This window comes from Lactuca virosa, chromosome 6, assembly GCF_052849685.1.
Source record: "Lactuca virosa cultivar CGN04683 chromosome 6, Lactuca_virosa_CGN04683_v6, whole genome shotgun sequence".
NCBI lineage: Eukaryota > Viridiplantae > Streptophyta > Magnoliopsida > Asterales > Asteraceae > Lactuca > Lactuca virosa.
In genome coordinates this window covers 272682056-272704408 of record NC_136431.1, presented here as the reverse complement: position 1 = coordinate 272704408, position 22353 = coordinate 272682056, and the positions used below count along the sequence as shown (strand labels likewise).

Below are 22353 nucleotides of genomic sequence, written 5' to 3'. Positions count from 1 at the left end.
CAACGTCAACATTTTAAATCAACAGTTGATACATCATATGCTAAATCTTTTATAACAAATCCAAAAGTTGATTTTGTTCCTCAAAAGCCAAATTTTCCAAATCAAACGAAGAAAGAAACTATGAAAACTTCACGAGAAAAAGGAATAACGTCAAGGAAGAACATTGATCATTGGCTTGAAGGCAAAGGAAAGATGTATCAGTCAAATACATTTTCAAAGGAGCAAATTCACGAAGCATATGAAAAGTATATGAATAATTCATCAAATGGCAGTTCATCGTCTAAGGATTCGAACATTTCAGTCAAAGCTTGGAAACCAATAATAAAAGCAAAGAATGTTCATTCACAAACTCAGAATTCGAAGGGTAATGTCAGTGAACATTCGAAACCATCAAAAACTTATGTTTCGGTTCCTTTAAATGAAGATGTAAACTTAATTGATAGTCTCAAAACAAAAGTTTGTGATTGGGTTAAAAGTTCTTCATTGCATTCGAAATTGAAATCTAATTTCCAAGGACCCAAAAAGCCTTGGGTACCTAAATTTTTCCATTGAATGTAGGTACTATGTGATGAGCAATATGATAACAAGTGGTACATCGATAGTGGTTGCTCTCGTCACATGACTGGGAAGAAGGAGAATTTACGTGATTTTCGAAGTCTCAAAAATGTTGGAGTAGTGAAGTTTGGGAACAATAAAAAATGTCAAGTCAAAGGATATGGGAAGATCACAAATGGACAATTCACAGTGAATCGTGTGGCGTATGTTGAAGGTCTTCAACATAACTTAATAAGTGTTTCTCAACTTGTTGTGGGCACTGACAATCAAGTTATTTTTAACGAAGAAGGAAGTGTTATTTCGAATGTCAACACAAAAGAAGTGTTACTAAAATCTAAAAGGAAAGGTGACATGTTCACTTTGGATATCAATCCGATAGTAGGGAAACCTGCTATATGTCTTCTTTCGAAAGCAACAGCAGGCTTAAGTTGGTCATGGCATCGAAGACTTTCTCATCTCAATTTTCGAAACATCAATAAGCTTGTGGTACAAGATCTAGTAAGAGGTTTACCTGTACTTAAATTTGACAATGATTCTTTATGTGCAGCTTGTGAATTTGGCAAGCAACATAAACAAGGTCATCCAATTACAATAGATTCGAAAATTGTCGCACCTCTGGAGCTTTTACATATTGATTTGTGTGGTCCTTCGACTGTTTCAACTCTCAACAAGAAACGGTACATTTTAGTTATTGTTGATGATTTTTCCAGATTTACGTGGGTTTATTTTCTCAGGCTTAAATCCGAAGTTGCACAAATCATGATTGACTTTATCAAAAAGATGGAAACAACATTGAAGAAGATTGTTCGAAAAATTAAGAGTGATCATGGGACTGAATTTAAGAACAATGTTCTTGATTCATTTTTGGTGGACAAAGGAATTTCGCATAATTTTTCATCTCCATACACACCACAACAAAATGGTGTTGTTGAACAAAGAAATAGGTCTCTATGCGAAGCGGCAAGGACTATGTTTGCATATGCGAATCTTCCACAATACCTTTGGGCTGAAGCCGTATCCACCGCATGTTTTACTCAAAACAGATCTTTCATTCATCGCTGTTTTAACATTACTCCATATGAAATTCTCAACAATCGAAAACCTAACGTCAAATTTTTCCATGTTTTCGGATGCAGATGTTTCATTATGAATCTCAAGGATAATCTTACGAAATTTCAAGCTAAAGCAGATGAAGGGATTTTCTTGGGATATTCGCATAATTCAGTCGCATATCGTGTGTTGAACAAAAGAACACGAAGAGTTGAAGAAACTTTTAATCTTACATTTGATGATTACTACATTAAACAAACAACATCACAGTTTGAAAATCATCCTATTCTGACAAAAACACAAGATGAATCTGAATCCTCACAAACATTAAATATTGATTATGATTTAATTTTTGGAATTTCAGATCATGCTGTTAATGCTGAAATACATGCAAATGATAATCATATCTTTAAACTCACAAAGCTTACTGATGATTCAACATCAACTTCTCTAGAGAAAAGCGAAAGTATGCAAAACAATCCAGTAGAGGGGGAGCAATTGGATTCGAATACTCTAGTTGAGGAAGAGCATTCTTTCGAGGGGGAGAATGGAAAAGTGAATGCTAATGTTGAGGGGGAGCATTTAGAAAACATTGAGAATAATGATGATTTAGATGATGTTTGTTCGATTGTAGGTTCAGAAAATGAAGATATATACAAAGATGCACCTTTGGAATTTGATCCAGCATATTCGCCAATGGAAAAGTGGACAAGAGATCATCCGAAGGATCAAGTAATTGGGAATCCACAAGAGGGAGTTTTAACAAGAGCTCAAATTCGCGCAAAGAATGAGGTATTGAATACTCATCAAGAATTTTGTATGTTCAATGTTTTTATATCTAAAATTGAACCAAAAACAGTTAAGATTGCAATGGAACACTCAGATTGGGTTGTTGCAATGCAATCTGAATTGTCTGAATTTGAACGGAACAAGGTTTGGAGATTAATTCCTAAACCTGAAAATGTTTCGATTGTCGGGTTAAAATGGATTTTCAAAAATAAAACCGACAAAGATGGAAATATTGTTCGAAACAAAGCCAGACTTGTTGTTAAAGGTTATTCACAACAAGAAGAAATCGACTATGAAGAAACTTTTGCCCCTGTCGCAAGACTAGATGCGGTTCGTATATTTCTGGCTTATGCAGCTCACAAAGATTTTGATGTTTATCAAATGGACGTGAAGTGTGCATTTCTAAATGGAGAGCTTGAAGAAACTGTTTACGTGGAACAGCCCCCAGGTTTTATTAACGAAGAATTTCCAAATCATGTTTATATTTTAGATAAGGCAGTTTATGGTTTGAAACAAGCACCACGAGCATGGTATGCAACTCTTACTTCATTTTTGAAACAATCTAAATTTAAACAAGGATCTGTTGATCCCACATTATTTCGAAAGAAAGTTGGGAATCATCTAATGCTTGTTCAAATTTATGTTGATGATATTATTTTTGGCTCAACTGCCCCTGCTTTATCTAGAGAATTCGAAGATTTGATGAAAAGTAAGTTCGAAATGAGCATGATGGGAAAAATCAATAATTTTCTTGGTTTGAATATTCGTCAAAACAGAGAAGTGATTTTTATTAATCAGGAGAAATATACGAAGAATCTACTTGAAAAGTTTAGATTGACGAATAGCACAAAGTTACGAGTTCCAATGGCAACTGGCATAAAGTTGACACCTTCATTAGATAAACCTGCAGTTGACCTAACTCTTTACAGGAGCATGATTGGTTCATTACTTTATCTTACAGCAAGTAGACCTGATATCATGTTTTCTGTATGTAATTGTGCTAGGTATCAGTCAAATCCACGAGAACCACATCTCACTGTTGTGAAGAATATATTTCGTTATCTTAAAGGAACAATTTCGTTAGGATTGTGGTATCCTTCGAACACTGGGTTCTTTGTACAAGCATATTCGGATGCAGACCTGGGTGCTTGTAATCTTGATCGAAAGAGCACAAGTGGTGGATGTCAATTTCTTGATGGCAAATTGGTGAGCTGGCAGTCGAAAAAACAAACATGTGTATCAATTTCAACAGCTGAAGCAGAATATGTGGCTGCTGCTGCTTGCACTTCACAAATAATATGGATCCAAAGTCAATTGCGTGATTATGCAATAAATATGAAAAAGATTCCATTATATTGTGATTCTCAAAGTGCAATAAGAATTTGTCATAATCCTGTGCAGCATTTGAAGACTAAACATATAGCACTTCGTTATCATTTCATCAAGGATCACGTGGAGGATGGGAATATTGAAGTACATTTCGTGAAAACAACTGATCAGTTAGCTGATATTTTCATGAAACCTTTAGATGAAAAATCTCTTGTGAGAATTATAGAGGGATTTGGAATGATTGATGGAAATTCTGTTCCATGCGAAAAAGAAGAATGATGCATGATAAAGACTAATTCAGAGGTGCTGAATGAAAGACAAAGCAATATCCGTCAACATACAGAGGTTACTGTTCATAGTCAACGCTTCGACCCCTTCGAATTCGTAAATTTGTCACTTATTTTAAGGGTTGATTCAGAGGTTACTGTTCATAGTCAACGCTTCGACCCCTTTGAATTCGTACATTTGTCACTTACAAGGGGATGATAAAATTTTGCATTTTTGCAACAAGTACTTTTTATTTTCGAAAATTCAAAAATCCAAAAAGATTTTCGTTTGTTTTGTCATTTAATTTTCGAAAATTCAAAAATCCAAAAAGATTTTCGTTTGTTTTGTCATTTAATTTTCGAAAATTCAAAAATCCAACAAGATTTTCGTTTGTTTTGTCATTTAATTTTCAAAAATTCAAAAATCCAAAAAGATTTTCGTTTGTTTTGTCATTTAATTTTCGAAAATTCAAAAATCCAAAAAGATTTTCGTTTGTTTTGTCATTTATTTTCGAAAATTCAAAAATACAAAAAGATTTTCGTTTGTTCTGTCTTTATTTTCGAAAACTCAAAACAACAAAAATATTTTGATTCTTATTTTTTTAGTATTTTGTTGCCGATAATCTTGAAGACACAGAGTGGCTTATGCTTGCAGTTCTAGGGTCAGGTACATTTTTCGTATGAATCGATAAATTTTTCTTCAATTGAACTAGTTAAGTTGTCCCTAGAAGCATGCTGCTGCATGTTGAGCAAAGCCTCCAATGACTCAATGTGTGTATACGAAAGCCTTAATGAAATATTTCATACGAAAATTTCTTCCCAATCAGGCTTATATTCACATTAGTCTCTGAGCTACCTGACTCTTCTCAAGATGAGTTAAGAGTTTACTGTTTGGTCCAAATATAACAGAGGTACTTTTCGTGTCTTTCACCAATTTTTTTCATCCATAAAGTTCTTACACAATCACACACGAAGACATATGTCCGAGAGGCCTCTGATCAAACCCATCGAGACTTAGACATATCAAAACTCTGTGTTTATGATCTGACATCATGAGACTGTGATGAAAGTGAAACTCAATTTTCATTACCTTTTTAAGGAATTGACGGGGAACTAAGTTCCATATTTTCACGAAACTTTTGTTTCTGTATCAAAATTCGAAACTCCAAATCATATTCATTTCGAATGAGTGGTCTTGATCAAACATTCGAAACCCACGATGTTTGTTACCCAACAAGATCCAGCACACAAATTTTTTTTCTTGAATATGATTTCCGTGTGAGTTTCATTCGAATGTCCTTGTCATTTCAAAATTTATCAAAGCCAACTTGTCACTGACTACACTGGTCAAACGAGTAATTTTTGTTACAATTTCTTAACTTATATTTAGGATGACATGTAACGAAATTTTTGAACTACCCACGAAGCATTATAAAAGAAGCCCTTCGATACTTATCAACAAGTATTTGATTGTAATTCACGGGAACCCAGACAAGTTATTGATCATTTCTCTTAATGATTAATGAAGTAATCTTTGCCCGGGATTTTATCTGCTTTTGTGTCAATGGTTTGACATCACAATATCCCATATTTTTCTTATTTTTGTTTCTCGTCTATATTCTTTGGAACACTGCACTCACAAAATCCTTGAGGCTCTGAGTAATACCAACTCAGGCTGATGATTTCAAACTTCTGGCGTATGACTTCGCTTTTCATCCCAAAAGTGAAAGAGCCTTGCGTCCATTCGAAGGGTTATGACGGTTACAATACTCTTGGGGATAAAAAGACAGACTGTTTATAAATGACGTATGGTATTCTGTCCGGTTTTGCAAGGTGATGTGACAGCTACTTTTTGACGCATGGCTATTTTCCGCAGTAATGGTCCGACTTTCAAGGTGCCACGTCGGATATCATTAAATACACATCTCGCTTCAAATTCAAACTTCAGGGTTACATATAAAAGGGGATTCAAGGGTTCATTGTCAGTTTACGCGATCAAAAAGCAAATTTCACAAATTCTCTGTTCATTATTATCTTCAAACCCTAACAATGGCGACTTCTGCTCATGTTGATTCTCATACCACTGAAGATGCTTCTTCCGTACCAATAATGAAGATTCAACCAACTAACTATTACGTGGAGGGTGAAGTTTCTCAATACCCGGGGGAATTGAAGATGCTCATCGTTGCCTTGAAGAACTTTGTTTTATCTACGACGATGTTCAATTCTTTCGCTGTTCCATTGTCCTGGCTTTCTCAAGCAGGATCAACTGCTACTTACAACAAAGCTTGTGATACGATAACTTTTCATTTGGTGAATGATAAAAAGGCTAGATTATCCAAGAAACTCTTTTGCCAAATTCTTGCTATTCCGAATTCGCCTCCATATGTTGATTTCACATTTCCTCAAATCGTCTACATGTTTAATGAGATGGGATATCAGCCACCATTGTCCAAGATTAGTGATTTTAAGAAATCTGGTCTTCCACGACTATGGAATTTCTTATTTGGTATTTTTCTATGATGTTTGACTGGGAGAACAGTTGGTCTAGACAAAGGAAGAATGGAGGTTTATGCCATGGTTGCTGGCATATATTATGATCTTCAAGTGGACTATTCTACACAATTATGGAAGGAATTCCAAAAGGGTGTAGAACATACGAATGCTATTCATGGTATTTCGTGTGCACGATACTGGAGCCTGATTTTGCAATATTTTTATAATAAGGAAGGGATTTTGGTACCAAATGATGAAGAAAAAGTTGTCTTTCAATCATACCACTATCCGAAGGAAGTAATAGATAATGCTGATGATTTTCCAACTGTTGCTCGTATTCCAGATGCGATGCTTAAAAGAGTTGATCCTACAAATTCAGTTTTGGTAGCATATTTACAAACAATTGATTCTTCTGTTCAGACTGGGATATTGTTGCCAAGGGAAGAAAAGAAGTCTAAACGATCAAAGAAGTCTGAACCTGCTTCTTCTGAAAAGCAAATCAAGGATTCGAAATCTTCGCAATCTCCAAAGAAAAAGCCTGAAACCGTTGAAGTATCTGTTGCTGAGACTCAAGTGATTGAACCCATTCTTGAAGAATCACAAGAGAATGTAATCATTCCTTCGAAGACTGGAATGTTTCGAAGAATCAAAGTGAAGTCCACTCACAAAAGCAAGTCTCCTACACACAAAGTGGTTCGAAAACATCAAATCACTCATCAAGGTGTGTTAATTCGAGAAGTGCCAACACCTATTTCTACGGTGTCCAAGAAACGAAGGGCTGAGGATATGGCCAAATGATTGTCAAAGAAGAAGAAGAAGAAGACTCGAAAACTCGTGATTTCTACGGAGTCAACAGAAGATGATGATGAAAGAATTCCAGAAACTCCAGAGTTCACTCATCTCACAGAAAGTTCCACTCCTGAGAAGACAGTCGTCATACCACCCGGAGATTCGATTGCCAAATCAGTTTCTGAGGCGGTTCGAACTTCAGGCATCCCTGCACACGTATCTGATACGGATGCAAATGTCGATATGGGTGAAGGAGGTTCGAAAAATGAAGCTCAAGGTCACGTTACTTCTGCTCCTTTTGAACGTATTGTTTCTTTACCATTATCCACTACTCCTCTTCCTTCAACCACAGATTCCCCAACATTCGAACACATTCTTGATCAACCCTTTACTTCTATTTTTTCTTCATAATCTACTGAACCACCCAAACCAACTTCACCTGTTCAAGAAACCGTGTTTATGGAGACAGAGACTGATAATGAGGGGTTTGGTGGTATGTTTGATGAATTGGAATTTCATGAAGAAGAAGAACAGTTTCCCGATCATATGTTGATGACCATGAAGCAGTTCAAAATCCTGAATCAGAAATTGAATTCAATAATTCAATCTCAACCAGATCTAGGGGGTGGTTCATCTGTTTCTAGTTTGGAGGTTGATTCACTGTTGAAAATGCTCGAAGCCAGAGTGGTTAGCAAAGTATCTGGAATGATTACTGACTCTGAATCTCGAATTCTGGAGAAGGTTGATTATAATGATCAAAATAATGAACTTCGGATCAAATCTCAAAATTCAATGTTTACCAGTGATGTGAAAATTTTGAAAAATGTCGCAAAGGAAAGACATGTTCTTTTTGTGCAAGAAGTGAAGAAGGTCAGGGAGGATGTAAATTTGCAGATTCACGAACTTCGTGAAGATATGCAAAAAGAAATTGTCACTGTTCAACAAGATTATGCATCATTAAATCAAAAGGTTGATATCATTTGTGATGCAGTCACACGTTTTGTTAAGTTGTATGAAAGTTTGAGTCCTCAACTAACTCAAATTTCAACATCCGAAAGTGCAAGCTTTGAGGAAGTGCTTAAGTTGCTTAAGGAGTTAAAAGAAATTTCTGACAGGCCGGTTTCTTCTTCTTTGATCACTCCTGAATTTTTATCACAGAAATTTATCCATTTTGAAGCCATTCTCAACAAGCAACTTGCTCCTCTCTTTCGCATATCAAGTCTTCTTCCAACAACGATTGCCCCACCTGTTTTTAAAGGGGTGCAAGGGGGATAAAGAAAAACTAGTGATTCGAAGACTAGTGGAGAAGATGCGAAAGTTGTGGGAAAAGTCTTTTCTTCGAAAATCCCAACAACAAAACCAGTAATAGTTTCTGCTGAACTCGTTACTTCAACTGTTGTAACAACAATGCCAATTGAAAGACCAATTTCGAAAGGAATTGTTATTGGTAAATCTTCAGAGACTGGTGGGAGTGGTTATAATCCAAAAGAGACAATTGTCAATCCAGCCTTGAAAGATAAAGGGAAATCAATTGTAGTGGAAAAGTCGAAAGAGGAAAAGAAGGCTGAAGCAGAAGCTGAACTTGAAAAACTGAGGATTATTCAAAGCATTATGACTCAGTGTGCTAGTGATCCGAAGGGAATGGATAAAGGTGATCCAGCTAAACACTATAATTACGAAACAATTGAGGCTAAGGTTGCTTTTAATCACATGTATACATTCGAGAAGAAACCAAAGCAGAGTTATATGGTCACGAATACTGATGCAAGCCAACTGGATTTTCCCATAAACGAAATGATGTTTATCATGCCTCGGTTCAAAGCAGAAGGGGATTTTAAAAATAAGGATGAAGGTACACACATGAAAATTCGTTTTCATGTTGTTCTTGGAAAAGCCCCTGAGGAAGTTTGGTCTTTATTAAAAATCAAGAAGGTCATAAGTATGAAAAAGGATGTGATTTTCGAAAACACAGTCCAAAATGTTAAGTATGTGGTTGCCAGGGCAAATGGAAATATTTGCGAATTCACTGTTGCTGATTTTCCATTGATGAACTTGTATGATCTTATACAAGTTGCATTACTTCTAAAAGACAAATCATTTTCATTCCTTCAAAACACTGAACCAGATGAATTCAAGCTTGGAGTTACTCACATCAAGATTTTTATCGAAAACTATTATGAGTGATTGGCACTAACAGATGTGGAATTAGCTACTGCCAAAGGAATGGAAATAAAAGCACCGATGGCTCCTACGAAGACTCAGGCGGAATTGAAGAAATATGCTGATGGTGAAATTTGTCTGAAGCCTTTTGGAATGGTCTTCGCAGGAAAAGACAAAGATGGAAAAGCAAAACGGTTTTTTTTCCAAGCAAGTGAAGTAGAGAGATATTCAACATCTCAATATACGAACTTGATTGTTCGTATGAATCATTGCAAGAAGAACAATGAAGGAGACAAGAAAGAGCTGAAGAAGATTATCTCCTGGTACACGGAGATTCGAAGAGTGTTACTGTATTCCATCACATTTCTTACGAATTGAAGACTTCGACTATGATTACAAAGGGGGAGATTGTAAGGGTCGAATTGTTGTAATTAGTCGAAGTATATTTTGTACTCTTCGAATGTTTTGTAATGTATTTTACTATGGCGCTTTTATTCGAAGCTTTAGAGTCAATGCCTTAGTATATTTTTTGTACGCTTTCGGTTCCCTATAAATAGGGGTTATTTACTAGAGTTAGAAAAGAGTTTTTACAAACCTGTCTATTTTCTCTGTAAACATTCGAAAGCGTAAATCAAGCTGAAACAAGATCATATTTACATCTGGTGTTCAATCTTACATTCATACTTGAATTCATACTCTGATTAATTCAATACTCGATTCATTGGTACATCAAACCTTCCATTATAAGTATAAGGAATACGAAGTAACTAAACACTTTTATAAAATCCCAAATCTTAGTTACTTTAGGAAAAATGTGGAGTTGGTGCTATTCCATGAAATTACACTTTCTACCCTTGCTAAGACGTTAGTGGAGCGTGTGTGGTTAACCGGCACACTAATTGGGTCTAAGCAAAGGTGGCAAAGGGTGAATCGATGTTTGTCATAGATCGATGGAGCGTGTGTGGTTAACCGGCACGTCGATTAGGTGACTGTAACATTGGTGGCATCATGTATATTTGCATGGTTATCCACAACTTGTTTGTGATCCTCGGCATCCCAGTTACAAACGAAGGGCACACTCAAGATTTAAACATTCCATTGAAAAGTTCAATGAATCTCAAAGGATCTAGGAGTTTCAATTCATTTAAAACTTAAATTTCCTTTTCGTTTTTCATGGTGGAAATTGGTAAATCATCATTTACCTACCTTCAAATGTTCTGCAATTTGGATTACGACATCCCTCTTCCAAATTATAGAATATTGTGTTGGGTCCTAGCCTTGATATTTCATTTGGGTGTTATATCAAGGATTCCAATCAACTAACTTTAATTTCTCCCGTTTTGTAGATGTCAAAGTCTGACAACTATGGTCTTCCTGAATCCTTTGGAAAAAGTTTTCCACATGAAGATGATGTTCCACGATTGGATTGTGGAAATGAAAATCATGCTTCACTTCCTCCACCTCCTCCGATAATTTTCCCTGACCCACGTGTTCGAAGACTTGAAAAGTTCAAGGTCACTCAAGCCCTATTGGAGAAAAGACACGAAAATGGAAAGTCGGTATGCGCTCATGTCTTGGATATGAAGTTGCATATTGATAGATTGGGAATGTTGGGCGTCGATGTCTCGGAGAAGTTGGGTGTTGACTTGGTTCTTCACTCACTTCCCGATTCATATGGTAAGTTCGTTAGAGAGTACTATATGATGGAACACGACGTGACCCTCATTGATTTGACTTATTTGCTTATTGCTACTGAATCAGCAATGATTTGGCGCACTGGTCAAGCAAATTTGTCTGGTAAATCAATGTCCCAACCTTCTATGGGCAATGGCAACATTGGAAGTCCAGAAAAGTTTTCTCTACGCAAGAGAAAGGCTGAGTCTAAGATAGTCCCGTGTACCATTCCAGAAGAATCCATATGTTTCTACTGCCAAAAGAGGGGGCATTGGTTACGAAGCTGCCCTGACTACCTGAGAGATCTAAGAGATGGGAGAGTCAAGATGTATGACTCTGCTTCAGGTAAAAATCCACTATCTAACTCTATTAAGTTTTCTATTTTAGATTCTAAATAATGATGTGATAAGATTACATTTGGTGTTTTGTAGGATCAAAGAAAATAAAGGAAGCTTAAAGGACGAAGTGAGTTGAGTCTGATCGCGAACAAATGGATTTCCATCGCATGATTCGATGATCGGATTTTTGGAGCTGCTACTTAGAGAGTTATGATAGATTTCTTAGGATTATGTAATAACATAGTTTTCATTTAAATTGCATTGTAAGGACAAGTTTTCCGCACCTTTATAAATAAAATAAATTTTGGTTTTTGTCTTTATTTATAATTCCTTGTAATGGCATGTATGAAAATTGATGTTTGTGTATTTTTATTTTTAGCAATGTTGAAATGGATGTGATTCTTAGTTATGTTATTTGTGGAAATGTCGAGAATTTACCAAATAAGGAAAGATTCTTGTCGCCCGAGTTTCAATTGGACAGAAACTTGGAATCATACAACTTGTATTGTATGATGAATGAGAACCTTCATATTTGGAAAATTGAGACTAATTCCTTGACAAAGAGTCAAGTGAAGGACTAGGAGAGCTGGTACACAATGTTGTGCACTGGTCAAGTCCACCACAAAGACCGATAAATTATTTGTCATGATTTACTAAAGCTTAGTAAATATGGTTATACTTATAAGATTAAGTGTAATTCTAAGTTGTTGAAAGAGTTTCAATGAATGGCAGAACGAATAAGAACAATCAATAAGGCAGAACGATAAAAATTTCTCTAATCTGAAAAGATGGGAGAGTACTTTTGTATCGTGTTTTATGATCATCTTAATGATTAAGAACCATATCACAATTGATCCTCTAAGTAAATCTTAGTGCATTAGTATGGCTAAGAAGAGGAATCGGAAATTGTTGAAAAGGTTAAATTAATAGGTGAGTCATACTTCGTTCCAAAATCAAGTCTTAGAGTCATACTCCAAGATTGTGACTTGAGTGACATATCTTAAGAAGTTTTAACACACTCATCAAATGTAGAGTAGAAAATTGTTTTTCTTACTCTTGTACGTTTGAAATTGGTAGGTTGTGATGTCTTGGATAAGACAAAGACCAACTAAGACCAATTGTGTGTAGTGGTTTGTCTTGATAAGAATCCGCACTTACTCTTGAATATTTGTTTGTCAATAAATGTTTCTTGACAAGAGAATCTTATATGTCAAGAGGTCAGTGGGAGTCTAAATGATCTTGAAAAAGTTCAAGAACTAATCGAGAGTAAACTTATTAAACACTAGTACACGACTTGAGGTTTGTAACCTATCGTGTTGACATATTCTTATTTCTGTGCCATTCCAGTAAAGTTACTTATGCATATGAGTTCTACGATTTCTCAATTGACTGCATAAGGGCAAGCACCCTGATCAATGGAAAGTACATTGATAGGTAGGGGTGAGATGCTAAATATCTTGGAAGCAATGGTGGGACCCTTGATGGCAAGAAATTAAGAATGAACAAGTTCTGTCCATAAGAGTTTGGATTTGTCACAAACATTATCTTATGATTATGGTTATTACAAATTCAAATGGACAGGAACACATACACCATAAATTCTAAGTGTCATAAGGTTTCTCTCCTTCATGAAAATGATTGTGAGGAAACACTTTCACTAAGAGAGATTTTAAGGAGATAGCGATTGTGTAAATTGCATTCTCAAATTCGATTATGATTACGACATCCCTCATCATAGTTCGAATTGTGAGATTTGGCAATTAGTTTGAACATTCGAGACTTTTTGCTGTAAGTTCTAGAATTGTTCACTACTAGAAAACAGCCCTTTAATGACGTACAAACAATGACACGCGCTGATAGAGGACGCGCATGTGTGCGTGCCCTAAAAAATAATGTCAGTTTTGCAAGGATAGAGGACACGCATTTGTGCGTGCCCTAAAATTAGTGTCAGAAAAGAAAAAAAAAAGAAATGTGGAGCGCACCTTTCATAAAATGTGTGTCATCTAAATGTGTCGCTTTATAATTTTTAATGAAACAAGCATTTTTAAGGCGGGATTTCACCCGCCTATTGGATCCCAAAAATTAAACCCCCCGCCTCTTCCAATTAGCAAGAAAAAGCCCCAGGGCTTTCGTCTTCGTAGCAGAATTGCTCTTGCTTTCGTGATCAAAGAAGAAGACAACGACTTAATGGGGTGAAACATAATTCCGAATGTGTAGACGACTTCTAGGATGTGATTCAAAACGTCTCTCCAAGAAGCCCTAATTTCTGACCCGCCACCTCCTCCATCCCTCACCAGTGCCTTCACGTGTACATAGGCCCATCACTCGCGTACAACTATAAAGATATGCGATTTAGGGGTTCTCTTTGGCGACTCATTTCCTCTCCCCTTCGACGTTCGAAATTGTCACTGGAGGAAGTAAGGGCAGTGCAAGATGATGAAGGGCCTTCAAAGGCACTTTGTTTATTACAGAGTGGTAGTAGGGACGATGATGCTGCTATAGCCCTAAACAATAGTCATCTTCAAAGAAATTATTAAAGAGAAAGGTATTTCGATGTTGGGTCAAGTTCTTTCTACACCCAAAGGAATCAAATAAAGAAATAGCACCCGAGAAGGTAAAACTTCATCTTCCGTTCTTTTCTGCTTCACATGTCTAGTAAACATTTTAACCCCAAAAGAATTCAAGTTTTGATTTTCTAATTATACCCTTTTGTTAATTAAAAACGTTATATGATGAAACGACCTTCTTCCTAATCGGCTATCAAGAATCCGCTCTTCCATCTCTGGTCACTGCTCCTTCATTGCAGGTCGCCGTTCGGCGCTACTTTTCCGGTGGGCACTACTTTAGTTATTACTGATTTCGTCTGATTAGTCATTAGGGGTCAAGAACAAAGCATCTTAAATGTTTGATTATATTGTTGATTACATTAGTTTCATCTGATTAATAAGTTTTTTATTCATCTTTTTTTAAGGACATATTGGTAATATTGCTAATTCATCTGATAAATAAGTTTTCTGATTCACCTGATTAATAAGTATTCAGATTCATCTGGTTCATAATGTGATAATTAGCCAATTACATGTTTTTCAATCTTTTCATAAGTTGTTGATTTCATTTGATTACTGAATAAGTTTTTTAAGTTGGTTCATTTGATTAATCAATAAGGGTTTTAAGTTTTGAATCAAACTAGTCAGATTGGAATGAAGTGAAAAGTTTACTGTTAAAAGTGATTGCTGATTCCATTTGTCATTTGATTAAAATGGATAAAACTGAATGTTAAAATTGATTAAACAGATCATAATGGATTTATCATATTGGAATCGAGAACTCTATATACAGACAATTGATTTTTATACATAGGAAAAAGAAATAAAAGAAATGTTAATGTTGCAAGGATGCAAATCGCCGACCTTGGAATAAAAGCTCACTATGAAATGTTTCTTTCATTATAGGTGCTTGAAAGTGATGCTTTTTATTTCTCTTCATTAACTGGTTCAGTTGGATTAAAGCCTTCTGAAGATTACACAATAATAGAACTAGCTGGAATAGACAAACCTGGACTATTATCAGAAGTATCTGCAGTTCTCACAAATCTTGGATGTAATGTAGTCAATGCTGAAATATGCACTCATAATGCAAGAGCTGCAGCTGTTGTACATGTCACAGATGAGAAAACAAGAAATGCAGTTGAAGATCCTAAAAGACTCTCAACTATTAAGAAACTGCTGTGTAATGTTCTTAAGGGGAACAATGACTTGAAGACTGGTAAAATGACGCTTTTGACCCCGGGGTTTACGCATAGGGAGAGACGATTGCATCAGATTATGTTTGCTGAGAGGGATTATGAGAATGTTGGAAGGGTAGAACAGGAAGAAAAGGAGAATAGATGGAGGGCACAGGTTAATGTGTTGGATTGTGCTGAGAAGGATTACACGGTTATTACTATGAGGTGTAGGGATCGACCAAAGCTTTTGTTTGATATATTCTGCACTTTGACTGATATGCAATATGTTGTGTTTCATGGAGTAGTTCGCACAGGGAAAATGGAGGCTTATCAGGTATTTTAGTTTTTTGTTTGGTTTCATTTGTTCTTTATGAATTGTGAGCATAATACATGATTAGATGAGCCAAAAGTTTACAACAAGGTTAAATTCAAGAAATAACAACGTACTTTTATTTATTTATTTTATTATGTTAGCATATACTAATTTCATTTCTTTCTATAGCACAAAACAATTTTGACTAGCATAATTGGGTGGATTTTTCAAAGTTAAATAAGGTTTAATCTCATAAAAGACCTTACATTTTGCCTGTGGATACGGGGAGGTATTTTTCAACACATAATGGTTTTATATATAAAAAACAAGCCAATTTAATATGAGGTGATGGGCAAATATGTAAATTTGTAGGTGAAATGTGCACAAATTCTGGTGGAAGCTGGAGCTAAAGTGGATGCATTAGACAAAAACAATAACACAGCCCTCCATTATGCAGCTGGTTATGGCAGGAAAGAATGTGTATCCCTCTTGCTGGATAACGGTGCAGCCGTGTAAGTTTAGTTTTTATATAAGCAATTATTTTTAAATCTTTTTTATTTTTATTTTGATTTTGATTTATTATTATTATTATTATGATATATAGTACTCTGCAAAACATGGATGGGAAAACACCTATTGATGTGGCAAAACTCAACAACCAGAACGATGTATTGAAGTTGCTTGAGAAGGATGCTTTCCTATAGAAGCCAACCCATTGTTTAGTGCAAATACTGCAATTTCTGTTTTGAGCTTTTCACCTGATGGAGAGGTACAACCGTTCATGCTATTTTAATACATGATGAAACAGAAACACTAGAAGTTTTTCAATTATTTTTTTTAAAAAAAAATATATGGCAGGGGTTGATAGCTTTCTCTGAGCATGGTTTAATGATAAGATGGTGGTCATTGGGATCCATGTGATCATAATTTCCCTGGTGCTCCAACGTTTTTGCCAGGTAAACCCAAGGGCTATTTGGTCATTAAAAAATGTTAAATTTTTATGGTGTCTAATCAGCAATTTCTGGTGCCCCTAAATTTATGGCATTCCCTGGCTATGTTACTCAGCCCAATGGAATGGGGAATTCAGAAATGACATGGTACTTTAAATGTATATAAATAAATAAATATTTAAGATAATAATAGTTAGGTGAGTAAATGGATAAAATTGTGAAATTTTGTTGTAGGCTACCTGTTTTGGCTGGTGCTGCTGGGGCTTTAGGTGCTGCAGGAGCTTTAGGGGCAACATATTGTTCAACTTATATCACAATGGATGGTGCTTATCATGCTAGGCCATCTGGCCAGACCTCTGCATTGCCTCCTACAAGGTCTGTTACTTGTTATTATGATTTACGATTCTGAGGGTAGTTATTGGGACTTTGATAGTCCGACATATTGTTCACCTCACACCTCCTGTTGCCCCTCTAACTGTCCAGACTGCTCAAGTGTCCAATGTCCCAACAAAGGGCAGTTATTGGGACTTTGATAGTCCAACAAAGGGTAATCTCTAACAACATGCGATTTGATGATTTGTATATGTAGGTTTTAAGAGTGATTAAGTATGCTGTGGGGAAGTCTGGTGTGGAATTTAGGAGGGAAATGCAAAGGAACTCGGTAGCTGTTCGTCAGCTAATTCACTACATTGGACAACCGGATCCATTGAAGGGTGATGCCCTTAATAAGTCTGTAAGAGAAAATGCTCAAGAAGCTTTATCAGCTATATTTGCTGGAGAAGACAACAGTAAACCACCACCACCACAAGAAGGTCTTACACAACGTATACAAGGTTTTGGAAACACAAACTTTGACATTCCATCTGATGATAAGAAGTCGTTTCTTAGTGATATGGTTGGCATTGGAAGTGCAACAATCAAGCAAGGGTTAAATAGCTTATCACAAGCTCAAACTCATAATAAAAATGACACAGGAACTTACAGGGGCCCTAATCTGAGAAGATCATTGACTAATGAAGCGAGTTACTGTGATAGCAAAGAACTTTCTAGTCAAACTGCACTTTCTTCTAGGTCATCAACAAATGCATATGGATCTTGGGGTCAAGATCTAAAAACAAGTCATATCTTGCTTCATTGTTCTTTTAGGTCTATGTGAAAGCCATATGTGTGCTTGAGGCGATATTGAGGAAGAAAAATGATGAACCTTTTTCCATTGTCACCTCTTACTTTACTGAAAATATAGATGCTGTGGTAAAATGCTCCGAGTCTCCTCAAGCCTCTTTAAGGGAAAATGCAAATAAGGTATGCAATGAGTGGTTTAGTTTACAAGTTTTTTCATGTATCAAACTCATGCAGCTTTCTTATTTGAAATTGTGGGCTAAGTTAAAGTAAAAAAAAACAAACAAAAAGTAAACACTGTCTTTTGTGGATTGTTATGAACTGAATTATTAACCCTACAAGTGGTAGCAAAACATGATGCATTTAGCCATTTAGTACACAAAACAACTTTATATTTCATGTTAATTGATTGTTTTTGTTATATTTAAATCCTTGTTACTTGGAAATTCAAGTTTTAAGCCTTCTTAATGGAGAACAAAGTGGTTGCAGGTAAGCCATCAAGACAAATGGAATGGAGTCTGTACACAGGAAGTTGGTGGTCTAGCAAAGTTTAGTTCATTTTCTTTCTTTTCTTATTACATCCAAAGGAAATTGATTAATTGTGCATAGTTGGTAGGGATAGACATTGAGAATTGCTAGAAAAGGATTGCTCAAGACTCAGGAAAAGGTTTAAAATAATAATAATTGTTTTATTATAATGATAATGATAATAATAAAAGGAAATTTATCTATTTTCAGGTTACTGGTCTTGGTATATGTGTGGAGGTGGTAAAGAATAAGCTAGCACCTGCTATGAAAAAGGCAGAGCTGGAGATTGAGTGTGGAGGTGGTAAAGAATAAGCTTGATTAGATAACAAAAAGCACTGTTTATATTGGTAACTTTCAAATCTACCTTAATACAGTTGCTACATTTCGACCATTAGTCGAGTCATTTGATTGCATTTTGTGTGGGATTCTAAATACCAGTCCCAACAATCGGGATTATTAGCGTAATTGTTTGTATTACAATTAATTTTGGTTGATTGATTTTTGGACTGGAAATTCAGTTTGTTAAAAATCTTCGGAGCATATAAAATTCTGAAATGTATGATTGAGAATCATAGTTTTGCGTTTTCAAGTTTACAGGTAGATCACACTTGCTTGGCTAAACGTTATTCTGTATGCTTTCAAACTTGTCTTCTTCCTGAATTCTTGTTCTATGACATGATCTGGTTCCCTTTTGTCTATAACTCTTTATACTTTTGGTTGAAATATGATTGTTGGTCGGTTAAAGCTCCCTAATTATGTCATTATTTAGTTATAACTGATGTTTTTATTTTTATTTTTTATACAGGTAATTTGGATGAGCGAGTAAGCGATAGGGTTTTATACGATATACTTATTCAAGCTAGTCGTGTAGTTGATTTGCACATTCTTCGAGATAAAGAAACTGATAAACCAAAAGGTGCATTTGCAGAATATGAAACAGAGGAGATTGTTGATTATGCTGTCAGGCTTTTCACTGGGCTTGTCACCCTTTACAATAAAACCTTTGAGATTTGGGGTAACATATCTTACTTTCCTCTTTAAACTCAATGAGTGAATTTCATACATTTTTTTTTCTTCATATTCATATGATGATTGATAGATGAAGTTGAACAGATATCTGGACAAGACAAGGCCACCCTGAACTTGCAAGCACCATCCATGTCCATGCTCACATATACTTCTACTTTCTTCATTTATTTACTTGTTTACTGCCAGTTTGTATGCATATTCTTTCATTAAATGGGGTGAACTTCAACTTTATTCTTATCCGACATAAATTAATAGTCATTTTATTACATTATTTTCAGGGGGTAGAGTTGCAACTGAAAAATGTTCAAGTTGTTGGTCTTTATGGGTGGAGCAGTGAATTTGTTATTATTTCCAATGTGAGACCATGCACGTGCTAATCAAGAGGTACCTGATCTTTGTCATTCAAAAGTTGTTTGTTGAAATTTATACTGGGGTGCAGGTGACTTTATCTTGAAATTTACACTCAAAACTATTTTTTCCTTATTTTTCTTGTAAGTTTAGCCTTATTCTTTTCTTCAATTAAGTGTTGTCTGGAGAGTGTTGTATGAACAACAATAAATCAACATTTTTTTCCTTCTTTTTCTTGTATGAACAATACATAGTCATAGTTTTACTTAATTAGTTGCTTATTTTGTTTATTAGTTGCTTGTTTTCTAGCTTATTATAGTCACTGATTGGTTTCTTGTTATGCTTAAATCTTAACAGCTATCATGGCAACCTTCAACAGTAGTTTTGGACCGGCACCTTCTTGCAGAAGATATCGTGTACGTGTTCTCTTGCTGCTATTGTGGATTTGGGAACATCCTTGCTTTCTAGTCCAACTGTATGTATCTCACGTGAAGCTTCTGTTAGAACTATTAATCTTAGGGATTTCAAGTTTTTCATATTTCTTGTAACTAATTAGTTTGTAAATTTCCGTTACAATTTTTATTGATTTGTTTTATCTTTCCATTGAACGATTATTTGTATGACATTAAATTTTATGCAATGGATTGTATTTTTGTATATGATATTTTATTTATTACGAGACATTAAATGCAAATTTAATTAGAAAATTAGTAGATCTATAAATAATATTTTTTTTAAACATATAAAATTACGATACGCAAAAATGTGTGTCATCTTCATTTATGACATGACCTTTCTTGACAGGGGCTTTAATGATACGCAATGCGAGTCGTAAATGCGCGTCGTAAGGTGACGACATGCCAATGCGTGTCGTCTTCCTTTATGACAGGGCCTTCCTTGATACGCATTGCGTGTCGTAAATGCGCGTCGTAAATTGTGTGTCGTAACTGCACGTCGTCTATAGACGACGCGCAAAAGCGTGTCGTCTCTCGTTATGACAGGGCCTTCCTTGACACACATTTGCGCGTCGTCTGAGCGTTTTACGACACACATTGCACGTCGTAAAATGCTGTTTTTCTAGTAGTGGTTTAGACACACATGTGAGTTGTCTAAGGAAAGGTGTATGAGAAGCTTAGATAAAGGCTTGTCGAAGCATATCGTATTAGAAATATGAACTTTGGAAGTCAATAAGTATTGCCTTGTAGAAGTAGTCCATTGGTTTTCTGAATACATGTCAAAGCTAGTGGGAGCATAAATGTTATGCTCGTATGGATATAATCATCATGTTAGTGGGAGCATGATTATTATTTTAAGTGTTGCAAGTTAGCAATGTTAATTATAGAAAACAAAAGGTTCACTTTGCAAAGTTGCAGGGGTTGAAAAGTTGTTTTGCTATAATTAAGGGAGAGAATATTATACTTCGTTTCAAAATCTAAAAGTTTGGATCGAGAAATTTTAATCAAATTTAGTCAAAGGACATATATGGATGTTATGTTGAAAAGATTCAACTTAAAAGGATTCTATATATGGCAATATTATAGCAAGAAACTGGTAAAGTATCACGTTTTTCATTATGAATCGTGTCCCATACGCTTCGAGTATAGGTTCGATTGCATATGCTGTAATATTTGACTGTTCTAAAATTTTCCAAATGCCTAGGGCATTAAGAAGGAAAAAGGACTAGAGCCGGAACTGTCAAGGACAATCTAAGGTTCGCTAAGGATTGGTCACTTGTGAGCAGTTGGAAGTATAGTAATGAATGGACCATATCGACATTATTATGAATAGATAAGACTCTATTCACAATGAGTTGTCATATGGAAAATATGGAAATGTTTCCATATTGGGAGTTAGATATTGAGAATCCATGTCTAGATTAGAAACTTTTATGCAAGAAGGATGTTCAAAGGAATGTGCTTTGAATGTGAGACTTCACATCTATGAAATTGTCTTGTAACAATCCCCAATAGAGAACTTTGTAATTTCATTGGCGAAGTCTTGGTGACTTTTGTGCAATAAGATTACAAAAGGATCATTGCATAAACTTTTCGAATCTAACATATTCTAATAGTGACAAGAATCTTGTATTCTTACACTAATGATAAGGATTAGGAATTGTGAAATGAGTATCATTGGAAATGTGTTCAGTTGATATGTTTCACAAAGTAAGGACCATAGGTAAACATAGTGTGCATGCTTGGAGCATGGGACAACTGTTGTTATAATTCAAGTAATAAGTTGATTATCTGAAACATTATACAGTGAATAATGTGTAATCAATATGGTGACTAAATAAAATGAGTTTTATTTATACTCAAAAGTTTGGGGCCATATTGGATTCAATTATTCTTGTGTTTCACTTTGCATGTTTTGACTTCTGAATAATAAGATTATTCAAACGTTCCACAGTCGCTCATACTTTGGGAGTAGGTATGAAAGAAGATTGTCATGAATTGGTTTGTAGATTGTCTAAAGTGTATTAGACATAGTAAAAGTTTGTTGCAACGTTCATGAGTGCTTATGAATATGATTTGAGCATTGGATTAAACCCACACTCACTTGGATCGCTTCATGGATTTTATCACGAGTGATTGGTGAGACGATAATATCTTATATTCTTGAAACCGAGACATATGAGTTGTATTCTACAAGTTGGTTGCACATTGATAATATGTTAACGCACCAGTCACTTGGTGTTATAAAACATATTATTGTGTGTGATTTGATGAGTAGGTACAAGCGAGAATTGAGTCCAAGTTTATCTGTTCCTTTTACCCAAAGTGGGATAAAAGCGATATCTGTGGGCGCCTCGATGATTTAGTGATGACACTCCTAAGCGCTTGGCCAAGCCGGGACTGAGTTGATGTGTTCAATTGTAGTCTGTTGTCAGTCGTCA

At 35.5% G+C, this 22353-nt stretch overlaps 1 protein-coding gene, 1 long non-coding RNA gene and 1 pseudogene across 2 annotated transcripts; all 3 read left to right on the top strand.

The window, feature by feature from the left end:
* The first annotated feature begins 6833 nt into the window (after nt 1-6833).
* LOC145122543 (ACT domain-containing protein ACR6 pseudogene) lies at nt 6834-15513 on the top strand (annotated as a pseudogene).
* A 55-nt stretch (nt 15514-15568) lies between these two features.
* LOC145122542 (uncharacterized) lies at nt 15569-16378 on the top strand. The gene is made up of 5 exons (XM_079058133.1): nt 15569-15613; nt 15743-15772; nt 15856-15995; nt 16088-16252; nt 16342-16378. Exons 1-4 carry the CDS (start codon nt 15569-15571, stop codon nt 16185-16187), a joined length of 315 nt encoding a protein of 104 aa, XP_078914259.1. The 3' UTR covers nt 16188-16252; nt 16342-16378.
* A 1217-nt stretch (nt 16379-17595) lies between these two features.
* LOC145118902 (uncharacterized) lies at nt 17596-18914 on the top strand. Its single transcript, XR_013713541.1, has 4 exons — nt 17596-17735; nt 18042-18100; nt 18291-18427; nt 18886-18914. It is a non-coding gene; the product is annotated as an uncharacterized LOC145118902 (long non-coding RNA).
* The last annotated feature ends 3439 nt before the right edge of the window (nt 18915-22353 follow it).

Excerpts from the sequence above, each read along its gene's own strand:
- LOC145122542 (XM_079058133.1), top strand. The coding sequence starts at position 15,569 with ATGAGCCAAAAGTTTACAACAAGGTTAAATTCAAGAAATAACAAC. Across the intron at positions 15,614-15,742 it reads TAAATTCAAGAAATAACAAC|ACCTTACATTTTGCCTGTGG; the intron begins GTACTTTTATTT and ends ATCTCATAAAAG. Across the intron at positions 15,996-16,087 it reads CTGGATAACGGTGCAGCCGT|TACTCTGCAAAACATGGATG; the intron begins GTAAGTTTAGTT and ends TATGATATATAG.